Source organism: Diadema antillarum, unplaced genomic scaffold (genome assembly GCF_040938485.1).
Source record: "Diadema antillarum isolate AM-2024a unplaced genomic scaffold, OU_Dant_1.0 scf00000128, whole genome shotgun sequence".
Lineage (NCBI taxonomy): Eukaryota > Metazoa > Echinodermata > Echinoidea > Diadematoida > Diadematidae > Diadema > Diadema antillarum.
In genome coordinates, this window is record NW_027271017.1 from 2,439,718 (window position 1) to 2,453,080 (window position 13,363).

The following is a 13,363-nucleotide window of genomic DNA, read 5'->3' on the forward strand; positions in this document are numbered from 1 at the left end:
ATGTTATTCATAAATTATTTTACATGTATTAATGTTTACAAGCCTGTGTAATATTGATATTTGAGCATTTTTCCTTTCCTCCCAGTCTACATAAATGATTTATATGAATATGTAACAAATGCAGACAGAATAAAACTGATCAGAAAGAATATAATTCATTAGTGGAAAAATGAGCAAAGAAAAGGGGATTCCACCGGGAATCCCCTTTTCTTTGCTCATTTTTCCACTTATGAATTATATGAACATGATTACATTTCTCAGTTTAGCAACTATACGTCTTTGGTGATTGTCAATGAACATAATCTACCATGTCAATTGCCCAACAAGTGGAAAATAAGCAATTGGTATTTAGACATTATTATTGTTTGAGTAATGATAATGCTGATAATGGTATCAGAGTAATGATAGTAGAATATTACTATCAATCGTCTGTACCTCTCTACTAAGAATTAGAATCGTCATTCCCTATGATAAATTCAATTACTCCCTTTTCAAAACCGCTCATGCATTTATACTAATGCAGCTTATAAAATTCCGAAAAGTTTCGAAAAGTATTGCAAAAAATGTCTGAACGTGACTGCGTTTGATGACGGAATCGAACGTTTGTTGTTCTTACTGAAAAACTTTGTGCAGAATTGCATCGATCTATTTTGTTTTTCTTATATTAAAGTTGCTTAAAGACCATTCTAAACAACTGAATTTGTCCAGTTATGTTTTTATTTACAAAATAGTCCAGATTGATGAACAGAAAAACACTGCCTTACGTTGCCATTATGTTTCTGATTTGACACACACAAGCACATCACACACACGCACACACACACTAACACACACACACACACACACTAACACACACACACCCACCCACACACACACACACACACACACACACACACACTCACACGTTCAATTCATCGATAGTGTGTGATATTAACCTTGCACAACGAGCGAAAATGGGAGAGGTTAACCGTCATATTGTTTTCATTTATTCACAAAAGCCGGATGAAATTTCCTTGGCAAAGTTGTTGATGAGGCATTTTGTGTGTGTGTGTGTGTGTGTGTGTGTGTGTGTGTGTGCGCGCGCGTGTGTGTGTGTCCTTCACTGAGGTATGACAATGCACGTATCCACAAAAGAGATTGGTTCCACATTGAGGATTAAAGAGATGCTACAGTAAAAAAAACAGTAAAAATTCAACTTTGACTTTTTTGCGAGATACTTACATAAAGCACTTCTGGAACATGATGCACGTCAAAGAGGGATCCCGCTTCATTTATTCTTCGCAAAGGGCAGGGTGTTTAACCTGGTCGCGCCTCACATCCAACTGGATCCCATGGAGAACCAGCTATTGCAGCTGGCTATGGGCTATCCAGTCATCTTCTCAGATGGAAATGAACAAACAAACAAATAAACAAACAAACAAACAAACGAACGAATGAACAAACGAAGAGCATTCAATTCTTAGAGGAAATCAAAGCTATTGGATGAAAATCGGTTTTGAATGGCTGAGATATCCAAGAACAAAGTTAAAGAAAAAACGACAACGATCCTAACAGAAGTTGGGTCCCACCTTTTATTATGATTGCTTTGTTTTGGATATCTTAGTCATTTCAAAACCATTTTTCATAAAACAAACTTTGAATTACTCTTAGAACTCTATGCTCGTTCATGTTTCCAAAAAGCTTTCTCATTATCTCAACCAATTATCATAAAAAAAGTTGGGATCCTGAAGCCCTTTCTCAACCAAAACTGTACCATTCCTTGAAGTAAACTTTTAGCAGCAACACCGTTACAGAGAGAGAGAGAGAGAGAGAGAGAGAGAGAGAGAGAACAGATAGTGTGTGCATGTATGTAACCATTTATATATATTTATATATATATATGTGTGTGTGTGTGTGAATAAAAATTATATATATATATGCATATATATACATTGTCATATATATATATATATATATATATATATATATATATATAAAGAAAGCATGAACATGATTTTCCTAGTATACAGTTTACGGCATCATGGGTGTACCAGTTAATTTCAAAACTCATACTGGGCAAAAACACACACACGCACCCACACACACACGTCTGCCATCAACCGCATCAATGAGTAAGAGAGAGAGAGAGAGAGAGAGAGAGAGAGGGAGGGAGGGGGGAGGGGGGGGGGGAGAACAATGCATATCCATCTCCCCAAACTAATGAATAATGAATAATTCCTTTTCTTAACTGTGAAGGCTCTTCAAAAAACGAAATCACAAACCATTCTCTTCTAATTCTGTTAAATACTCTCATTTATTCCATGATATAATCGAAATGGTTCATACCCCAAAGGCACTTGTAGCCATAAGTTGACTGCAGCACATGAGTATATGTAATATAATTTGCTGACGTGAAATAAGTAGACTGTTTGATATGTATACTCAAAGAAAACCGAAGAAACTTTTGAACACGATGGCCGACATTTATAAACTTATCACCACTATCGAGAGTACGTAGAAGCTCGAAGTAACATGGTATAACGGAAAGAAAGAAAAGTTTATGTAATAGTATTCTGACATTAACTGGCAAGAAATAACGAAAAAGAAAATGAACGTCTCCATGTCTACTTGAATGTAGAAGCATGACTATTGGAACCAAATACATTAACGCCATTACATTAAGCAGCAGCATCTTTTAAAAACGCATATTTTTCGTTAACACAGCGAAAAGAAAACATGAGCAATCTAGACATTTTGCCTTAGAAACAGGAGACTGTGTGTTAGTTTTCTCTTCACCGCGAAGATCTAACAATTTATGACATTTATATATGAACATAGCATGAAAATAATATACTGTTTCTTCTAACCTCGGCCGTTCGATCTGCCGCATACTGATTCGTTTTTCCGTCTTAGAAATTTACAGTTATTCACACACTAGACAACTAGTAGAAATAAATAGGTTTACTCAATAGAGTACTTACATACATGCGCCTGCGCATAAAAAACATATTTTTCTAAACATAGCATCTAAAAACATGGAAACGGATCAAACACATTAAATGGTTTTGTATCAGGCGAGCTGTCTTTAGATGGATTCAGAAAGTGTACTGTCATGGCTATAATGAATAAAATACTCCCATCATTTATTCTCTTGGAATGTTCCTATTTGATTGGGAGATAAGGTTTTCATTTTTTTTTTATTCTTTTGTCACTTACTGACTTTCCATATAATTTTGTTCTGTGAAATGCGCCAGCGCATTTTAACTCTGTAAGCAAGCCATCACGACATTCACACAAAATATATTTGTTCCATCGTATTACTATAACAGGACAGTCTTCACACACTACCACGTCCGAACCATCCCTTTCCTTTTATAGAAGATTGTATGAGTCGGACGTAAAATAAATGAATAGATAGATAAATTAGCAAATAAATACCAATATGAAGATCAATGAATATCATCAACAGGTCCTACAACATTGATCATTGGTCCCGATTTGCCCTCTGGCCTATAGCTTTCTTGTCTTCTCTATGCTTTGGGCAAAATTGTTTTTACCATTTTGTGCTTCTTTTCGGTAGAATCAACTTCAGTGAATTGATACCTATCTATATTCCATGAAGTAAATCATATCGCAGACATAAGAATAACTGCTGTAGCACGACCGTGTTCATGACGCTATCTTCATGACGATGACACTTCAGAACTTTTTCTACATGCTCTATTCAAAGTAACATGTCAAGTTTGAATAGAGTCCTATAGTGTTAAAACTACTTATTGTTAGTCTGAACTATTCTTTTGTTGTTGTTGTTGTTGTTTGTCAGACTGATGAACACATATATGACAGTTTGTACTATGCAATAGATAGTTAAGGAGGAATCAAAAGAGATAAATAAATCTGAAAATTACAATTGGAGCGGTGAGTAGGACTGAGAACAGCTAATGTTTGAGAAACTCGGTCTTCTGATCTCCGCGCTCTCGTCTTCCACTGTCTTCCGGTTTGGTGAGACTCTGTTCACCGCTGTTGATACTCTTACAACTGAAGCTGAAACCTCCGAAAGTTTTATCTCTGCCGTTACAGAAATGAACATCTAACTTCACCTCAGCTGATTTTCGCTAATTCCGTGACGAACGGTCTTGAGAAAAATAGTCTTCACTTTCCCAACGAATGTCATGGCGCGCTTACGTGGAAGTTGAGCGGTAGCCGAGCTGGTCTTCTTCGTTGGAGAAACGAGCGGAACGCTCCGTTGCATTGAAGTTGCAGTTATATTTCTTGAAAGTTCGCTTCGAGTAGAAGTCTGGCTTCAAGTACTGCTGAGTGCATCGTATGCTGCTCTGTCTTTTTCCCCGTGTATTTTGCGGGAAAAACGCCACTTCCAACATGCAATAGGCGAGAGAACCTCAGAGCTCCGTTCACTGACGAGTCGTAAGTCGGGTCGTATGGTAAGGTGGGTAAAATCGTGCCAAATCACATCGCACTTCAGACCGAGGACTCGATGTCAAAGTAGAGCTCCGTAGTCTCGATGGGTGGCGGATTGAAGATCCACGACTCGAACGGTCCCATGCTGTCCGATTCGTCCTCAGATTTGGGCTTGGTTCTCGCCATGATGTAGCGGTCCGAGGCGAAGCACCGCTGGTAGAGCGGCACAAGGAGATACAGGAGGGTGGCTACACAGTATATTCCGACGCTGGCGTAGATGGCGTCATCATAAGAACCTGTTCGATCGACACTCTCACCTGTTAATAGAGAACAAGAGCATCAAACACAAAGAGTTACAACCCTCTTTGGAACAACTTCACAATAAACAGTAAAAAATTTAAGACAGGAAAAAGACTGTAAATGGATGCTCAACTGCAAGATATTGTTTACGAGACAGCAGACTAGCTGGTTACAAGATGTGAAAATATACGCGAATATAAGCTGACAAATTAATCGAAGAAACAAACAAACAAGAATGACTAAATGTCTTCAAGTCTGAGATCAGCAGGATGCAGTAAAACATTTCTATACAATTTTTTTAAGCAGGCTATAAATAATTTGTTTGCAATTATGGTACGTATAAGAAAGTCTGGCTAGCGTTAAGGTCATTATATTTTGCGGGGTTTTTTTTAAACTATCATGACAAGTAGCGATTATGACGTCATGGAGTGAACTAGACATACAACGACGAGGGCAAAGCCGAACACGTACCGAACAGAGAGCCGAGAATCAGGCCGAGGCCATTGGCTATGAGGATGACTGTGCAGGACTCGACGCTGCGGGCAGCACCGAAAACCTGGTTGCAGATTGAGTACGGCAGGGCGTCGAACACGGTCATGATGAAAAATCCCGTCACTGCAGAACAAACAAAGTGAATCGAAACAGTCTGATAAAATGATTCCTTTATAGATTCCTTTATAGAATAATGTGCCGTAACTGCATATCATGAGGTTAGAGTTTAAGCTTAAGAAGGAACGAGAAACACGAGATATTTAATTTGAAGGACAATTTCATGTTAATTGAATTCAATGTCATTGTATTATCTAAATTCGCTCTGATCTAATTAGATTTGATTAGATTTAACTTCCTTATTTTTTATTGTGTTTTGTTTTGTTTCGTTTGGGGTAGGCGGGAACGTACCGACAGCAATGCACATCATGGCTGCGATGGACTTAGCGGCCATCAAACCGAACATGACCCCGATGCCGAGAAGGCTGGCGATGACGAAGAGGTAGATCTTGGGGAAGGGCAGGTGGTCGCCGAAGGCGGAGAGGCAGATCTTCCCGAAGACCTCGGCGACGGCGATGACGGTCATGATGATGGCGCACATGGACTCCTGGATGCCAGCCGTGGTCATGAAGTTCACCTAAACACGTCATAAAGAAAAGGGGCGGATCGAAAATGAAATAAGTGGTGGTAAAGTGCAAGCACCCGGCCTTCTTGGTAGAAGGCAGCGGGACGGTATGGTGACGCCAAAGCGGAAAAAGAGCCAAAATTATGATTTGATTATCTTGACTCGGAAGAAATATCTTTCAAGGACAATCGCAATGACAGATAGATGATTATCTGCACGTGATCCACTTTGCGATCAGCAGTCAAAGCTTAATTTCATTTTGATGTGAGTAATGATGTCATTTTGAATCATGTAATTTCATTTTCCTGAGCAGAGATCGAGCGCGTCAACCAAGGACGTTGCGAAAGCGTGTTGTTTGCTGTCGTTTCGACAATACGCGAGATCTGTGCACTTTGTTAATACATGTAGTTATCTGTCAGGGGATTTTGGCCCACTAGTCGTATGGTTTGAAAAAAGACTTTATCTTCGGATGAAGAGTTCGTGATAAACCATGGGAAAACCAGGGCAGAGATGTTCGCGGCTGTCCAGCGCTCCGCGAAACAGCTTACTACAGCCCGGTATCTCATCTCACAAGTCCTCCTCGTTGCCTTATCAGTTGTTTACGTATTCGGTTCTACTTTTTTTTTCAGTCCGTTAAGTGCCTACTTAAAAGATGTGTCAAGTAGATTTTTAAGCGAACTTTGAAGTATAATGGGATAAGATGTTTACTCTTAACCAATCACTGATAACAGGTGCGCTGTACGCCCATACACCTCATGTCACCAACAAGCCTCTTTCGTATTCTTAATTTTATTTCTTTTGAAGGAAAAAGAAAACTTGGGCAGCACTCTTTTGAGATGACAATCGTGATCTTGTTCATGATAATTTTGTTGAACTACTTTACTTTGTATTTAAATGATACTTCAATGTCGCGGGAAAAATGATAGATTAAAGTTCAAACACTTGTGCATACTTTTACAAGACGACAAGGACAAGGTGGTATATCGATTATTTACATTGATTAAAATTAATCTTGTACCAAGAATAACACTTGAGAAAAACAACGTAAATGTATGTGCCGTGAAGAAGTGGGAAAAGTTATTTTGTCTCACCCTTTACATCCTATACTCATAAAAAGTCAAAACACAAACACCATAAGAACAAAGAAAAGCCCGTTTGATTATACATCCCTCTATAGAATAATACATTACTATGTTACATTGTTACATTGTTATGATGATATTATCTTATTATCAAAAAGGTGTCATACATGTTAAATACGCCCGATAGTGTGGTATAATTATGTTGGTAAGTAAATGCCTAAGATAGCATCATTTTAAACTGTATATTTGCTATGTCGCCACTATATAGTCAAAATTGGAAAGAGAGAATCAGAGTTTAAGATTGGTGCCAGCAAAGGCTTTTGTAGCATTCAACCAATTTTATTATAAGGAGAAAAAAAAAACAGAATGAGAAGAAACAGCATGCCTGAATTCTTCACATTGCATTATCCACATATTTTTCAATGACATAAGAGTAAAGCACGCCCTCCCTCCTCATGGTGAGGATGGGATAGTCTTTTTCGAGAGCGATGGACAGTGGTCCTATTGCAAGTTAGACTGTTTACAGTTGTTCAATCATTAACCGATGCGAGACGGGTCCAGTAAAAACTGCATTACAGGTCAACTCGCAGTGTTTGGTGACTGGTCGAAGCCCATCTGTCCCCGTTCCCAATAAATTCTTAACACGTTTTGTCTTGTCACTATTTAAGTCTGAAGTCTTGTGATCACTTTGAACACCCCCCACCCCCATCCTCCTTTAGACGGTGCAGCAGTAGACTAAGTTTTGAGAGTCTCCTTAAGATCTTGATATCGAACTACATTAAGCTCATGTTACCTAACAGTCACCTAACAGTGACTGACAAGAAATCAAATCAAATCTCAGATGAAATCTCAGATAAAAATATTAGCTTTGATTTAAGAAGGAAAGGCGAAGGTGATGGGCATCGTGGTAACTTACCATGCTGACGTAATAGAAGCTCATTGTCATTGCACATCCCATCAGGCCAAGGGCGAGGAAGTAGATTTCCGGATAGGTCAAGATCACCAGACACCTCTTAACAGTCTCCATCCGGGTCGGCTTCTTGCCCGGAATTTGAACTTTAACCTCTTTCTCATTCATCCTCACTTCCGTCGTCTGCTTGGTCTCCGACTCCTGCGAGGAGGAGGAGGGTGGCATGAGGCCCTCCGCTTCGGCCGCCTTGGCAATAGCTGCCTTGCTTGGGGCGGGCTCGGAAGCGGCGAGAGGCTTTTTCTTCTCGGCTTCGTCGGCGACCTCGGTGGGCGGGGTTGGCGGCTGGCTGTACGTGGAGATGGAAGGGATGCCGAGTGCGAGGATGATGCCGGCCATCACCCGCAGCATGTTCCTCCAGCCCAGGTTGGTGACGAGGTAGAAGATAAACAGATTCATGGCAAGCATTCCTGTTGATAGAGAGAAGATGAAATAGAAATCATTTACTTTTGTGATGTCATTGTTAATGAACAACTTACTGCTAAATTGCATGTGCCTTCAATCCATGAAGATGTCGTTAGATATTCCTGTAAGAGTATCACTAATCTAGCAATGTCAAGACAAATAAATTTAAAGAAGTGTTATCAGAGTAGGAGTCACGCAACGGAACAAAATACAAAAGTAAAGTGATATCTAATACAGTTCATTTGAACATACCAGTTGACTCACTTCAATTTATTTTCTTAAACTCTTCGATTTGAATCACTCCCTTGCTGGCCTGTACCTTGCATTTCTCTAGTCAATTTCAAGTCAAACACTTTTGTCTTTCAGGTAAAAATTCCTTTTCGAATGAATTAAGTGAAAATTGTACCTAAACATGAACAAAAAGCAGACAAAGCTCTTCTTACCTGACGTGGTTCCGATCAAGGCCATACTGGTTGCTCGGGAGCAGTTCTTCTTCGGGAAGTACTTGAGGATGAGACTGATGGAAGCAATGAGCACCATGTTGATTCCGATGCCGAAAAGGACGCTGAAGGTGAAGAACATCGGCATGATGCTGGGCATGAAGGATGTGATGACCAGCGAGCCCACGCACATGACGAGGCCGATGCTGGCGATGAGACGGGAGCCGAAGCGGGCGATGAGCGGGTTGGAGATGAAGCTGCCAAGCGTGTGGAACCCGATGGCGATGGAGCCGACCCAGCCTGGAGAGAAAAGGGGGTAATCAACATAGGTTGGCAAAGGGTGGAGCAGCTAGCGGATGCTGAGGGGGCTGGTGTGGAGGGGCAGGTGGTATCGTCCGTGGTAGTGTCCCCCTATCGTGAAAGTCGATGCGGCCAAAAGTCATTCTCATTACCATTCCTATTAAGGGGGTATGTGAGAAAACGGGAACTTTCGCTGCAAGAAGAGAAGAGATACAACAAAGAGAGGGGGAAATGGGGGAGAGAGAGAGAGAGAAGACGAAATGAGAATTGGTTAGCAGGCGAGCTCGAAGCACCAGGGGGTGGGATCAGGGAGGGAGGTCACCTCCCTGGTAGGATGGATGCCTGTAGAATATTACCGTGTTGGCAGAGCTCTACGGAGGCGAGCAAAGATTACTGATGCAAAATGGTGTATACGATTGATGCCTTGCTCTAGGGAAACGATATGAAATGACCCATGGAAGACACAAAACAAAATGCACAAATACCACACTACTCTGTTTATACATCATACATAACACTCCACACGTGGTGTACAATTGTAGCTACGTTTGGCAATTGCATGATGTGCCGCGTGGGGCCAGGGAGGTAACCGGTGAGGTACCAGTGACGTAAAGGGAGACGATCTGTTTAATCAGATGTAATAAAAGGAGAAATGAATGGTTGAAGCCATGATTACATAAAGCCATCCCTCTTTAATGCTCCTAGATGCTCTGATAAAGAACACCGTAACATGGCTGTCCACGCAATAGTAATGTGTCGTAAACCCGAAGATAGTAAAACTACCAGAAGCCATGATGACCAGTTATCACTCGCTGTAGTTTACAGAACCATGAACAACCTAGTAATAATCTTTTCGGTTATTTGTTCGGGAACGAAATGTGTCGTCTAGCCTTGAGGATGTATTCGTCCAGCAATCAAAGACAACAATAAACATCCGTATCTCGATTTTTTAGGGGGAGACTGAATTGAATGTTTGCTGGAGACACAAATCATATGACCATTAAAGAGAGAACACTCAGGTTTATGAGGTCCATATTTGAGTAAGGTTAAAGATGACCTTCGAAGCATGAATGATGTCTGCTCATTCCACCAGAATGATGACACTTGAGAACTTTACCACCTTTTTTTTTCTCTCTCTCTTATGTTTCTCCCTTCAACCAAAATGTGGGATTGAGTAATGGAAGGCTTAATTCCAGTGTAAACCATTAACAATGTAACCTACAAAAACCTAGTATCCCGCGCGTTTGACCTGATACCATAACAGCAAAACTGGCTTGTTACCACGGCAATTGCTTTGGAGTTCCAGCAAGAAATTGTCAGACCATAGACATGTGATCCAACAGGGGGTTTGAGACTATGACATCATTTTTGCAAAACGGAAAAAAAAATCTCGTCTTTCGTCATTCTATCTCACATCTGATATCAAGCGGCGTACCTGGCTCCTTCGCCTTTAAAATGTTACCAAGTCATTATCGCTTGTGTGGACATAGTCTATGATTAATTGTACTTTCACAACGATTATCACTTGATTTGGAGGCTTGGTCGAGCGACGAGGTAATCAGGCAGGCCCTGGAACCGGTTCAATCTACTTTATTTCGGGTATTGACGAAGATAGCCGCGGTTGCGGGCCGGGTTTTGTCGATATGTCATGTTTGATTTCTCGTGGTTAGTGATTAGAGATGTCAATGCGACGCGGTAAATCATCAGGGTATGTGACATTCTCGCCGAAACGTGTAATCGTGCTTTCTACTTAAAGGAAAGATTTTTTTTTTCAGTTACGCTAAGTAATATTCACGGTTACATGCACTTTAAGGTCATTTGGTATATGAGTTAGTTACATAGATACAAAATAGTTAACATTGAAACAGCTATCGTTTGATAATAAAATAATCTATTAATCAAAGAAATCAATTTCGATTGACTTATTTAGAGACATGAGGAGATCTGGATCCATCCACATAATCACATTGCCCTTCTTGTCGTCAAAATCTGTTCTAGTTCTGGGCTAAACGGTATTACTGTGCTCAAGCCTGCCACACTGAAGGTTTAAGACCTTCACGCATTGAATTAAACCAGGGGAGCAGAAACGAGTTTCTGAGACCATAAACAAGTGAAGATAGGTATACCAATACTTTTCAATACATCCTTGATGTATAAAAGTATTACGCTCAGATCATGTGTTTCATTGACAGCAGTTAGAAATGTCCTTAGACAGCACGTAGCAAGAACTGTATTTATAATTATAGTTCTATCTCTGACAACGTAATAATGCGCATCCATTTTTTTCTAGCTTTACGTCTTTCTACCACAAGTTGTACAGTCAAGATGATGCAATTATTGTTTTGCTTCTTATTTCTAACGAAAATGTTATTCTCTACAGCAGGCATGGTTGAAACATCTGGATTGTTGAATACTGGTGAAACAAAAACATAATGATGGCCGCAATCTGGTTAATTTTTTCAGAACAACAAGGATAATGTACATCTATGGGGCGGTGGGGCGGAGGAGGGGGCGCTATTAAGCTGTCAGGTATTATCCTGTGGTGCCGTATAGTAAAAAAGATCGGAATTATTATAATCTGAACGTACAACCACACTGATCAGCTACTGGCTAGGACTTGATCTGTAAATATTGCTATAACTTTCCATGTCTCCTAAGAATCACTTCTTCTCTTCCACAGTGTGAAAAGATAAAGGAATTCATAAAGTGTCTCCAGAGAAACATGAGTACATTCAGACATATACATAGCTTAGATACTGCTCTGATAACATCATTGTTATCATTCATTACAATAAATTACGAATTAAAATTTTAGAGTTCTCAGTGACGGAAAGGGGTATCCATCGCTCTGGAACAAAAATCGAGAAAGAGAGTTAGAGGAGGAATTAAAATAAAAGCAAGACACGGTGGGCGAGCCCGTCGACAGGTTGATGAAAATTCCATTGACATGCATATGTTTCTTATATATCGACCAACAAAAAATTTGTGTTTAATCTGCAGGATCTTATTGTATAACTACGAGGAGAACGGAAAATATCCAAGAGGATCTAAGTGGTGGCGATTGTGGAAGATACGAGGGAGATGCACGGTGAGGGTAGGTTTTTCTGCGGATTTCCCGAAGTTTAACTGACTCAGTTGATCGATGATCGATTTGACAGACAATACGGTCAATGTCATACATCCACACTCACAACGAATCATTCAAGCAATATTGACGAATGAAATCACCAAATCATTACACGAATGGATAATATGAAAGTAAGGAATGAATGGATGGATGGATGGATAGATAGATAGATAGATAGATAGATAGATAGATAGACAGATAGACATGCTTATATAATCATTTAAGACGAATGAATAAATCCATGCCAGCACAGATACATTAAGACAAAATGAACAGAAAATATAGGAATAAAATGTTGCAGATTTCAAACACAGGTACAGACTTGTCTCAATGTTTGTAACAAAATGATGAGGATAGACTGATGTATAGAAACAAACATGGATTGACACTCACTTGTTGGTGAGGCTCCACTTCCGAGGTCCTCCTTGAGAGCCACGAAGAGGATGCCGTAAGAGTAGAGCATCCCGAAGAGGGCAAAGAAGGCCACAAAGGCAGCGAAGGTGACCACCCAGCCCCACTGCTTCCGGAACCACAGCTTCACTTTTTCCATGTTACTCTTGAAGGCAGACATGATGATGATGTTGCTTGTTTCTTCTAAGGATGCGTTGCTTGGTAGAAAAGTACAGTCACGCGATGAGATGGCTATCAACTTGGCAGTGAAAGATTCACGGTGCGAGGTTTTGCGAGACTGTCCGCCGAAGTGTTAACCAGATTCACTCACAACTAACTCTTACAACCAGCTGTCAGGACAAAGTGGTTGCGTCGTCTGCTTGCAGTCGTTGAAGATCGACAGAAAATTGTTGCTTGAGAAATTCTGCGACCCTTTCCGCGCTGCGGTGGTTGCTTGGTTTTGTGCAGTTGGTGGTGGGCTTGATGTAGGGTCAGGCCTGCCGAAGGCTTCAGCTAAAGGCTGATTGAAATGAGCTGAAGAGCTCCTAAAAGCCGCTGTCACCTTCTCGTAGTCATGAAGAATTGCTTGTATGCTGTGCTCATACCACCATCTATGAATTTATACGGCTGGGGTAGCCGTGGCATGGTAACAGCGAGGGCCTGGTAACAGCGTACGCTGCTTCGGGGTTTCACTGACAGTTCGCAATCAGCTGTTCGCAAATCAGCTGATTGCGGTTTATGACGTCACGATCGAAGGCGAGGGCTTCCCTCGCTATAACCTCGTTTGCCAGTCGTTTCAATGCAATACTTCCCCTTTGTTCGGTGGTTGAGCGCTGAAGA

At 40.7% G+C, this 13,363-nt stretch overlaps 1 protein-coding gene across 2 annotated transcripts; it reads right to left on the bottom strand.

Moving 5' to 3' along the window:
• Window positions 1-3,296: 3,296 nt before the first annotated feature.
• LOC139720406 (monocarboxylate transporter 7-like) lies at window positions 3,297-13,094 on the bottom strand. 2 transcript variants are annotated; one of them, XM_071631767.1, is made up of 6 exons: window positions 12,527-13,094; window positions 8,710-9,006; window positions 7,811-8,271; window positions 5,599-5,824; window positions 5,170-5,313; window positions 3,297-4,715 (listed from the first exon to the last, which is right to left on the bottom strand). In XM_071631767.1, the coding sequence occupies exons 1-6, from the start codon at window positions 12,702-12,704 to the stop codon at window positions 4,459-4,461; spliced, it is 1,563 nt and encodes a 520-aa protein (XP_071487868.1). In that variant the 5' UTR covers window positions 12,705-13,094; the 3' UTR covers window positions 3,297-4,458. The 2 variants fall into 2 exon arrangements, with proteins under 2 accessions (XP_071487868.1, XP_071487869.1); XM_071631768.1 differs by having other exon boundaries at window positions 8,710-9,199; window positions 12,527-12,665.
• Between the last annotated feature and the right edge of the window lie 269 nt (window positions 13,095-13,363).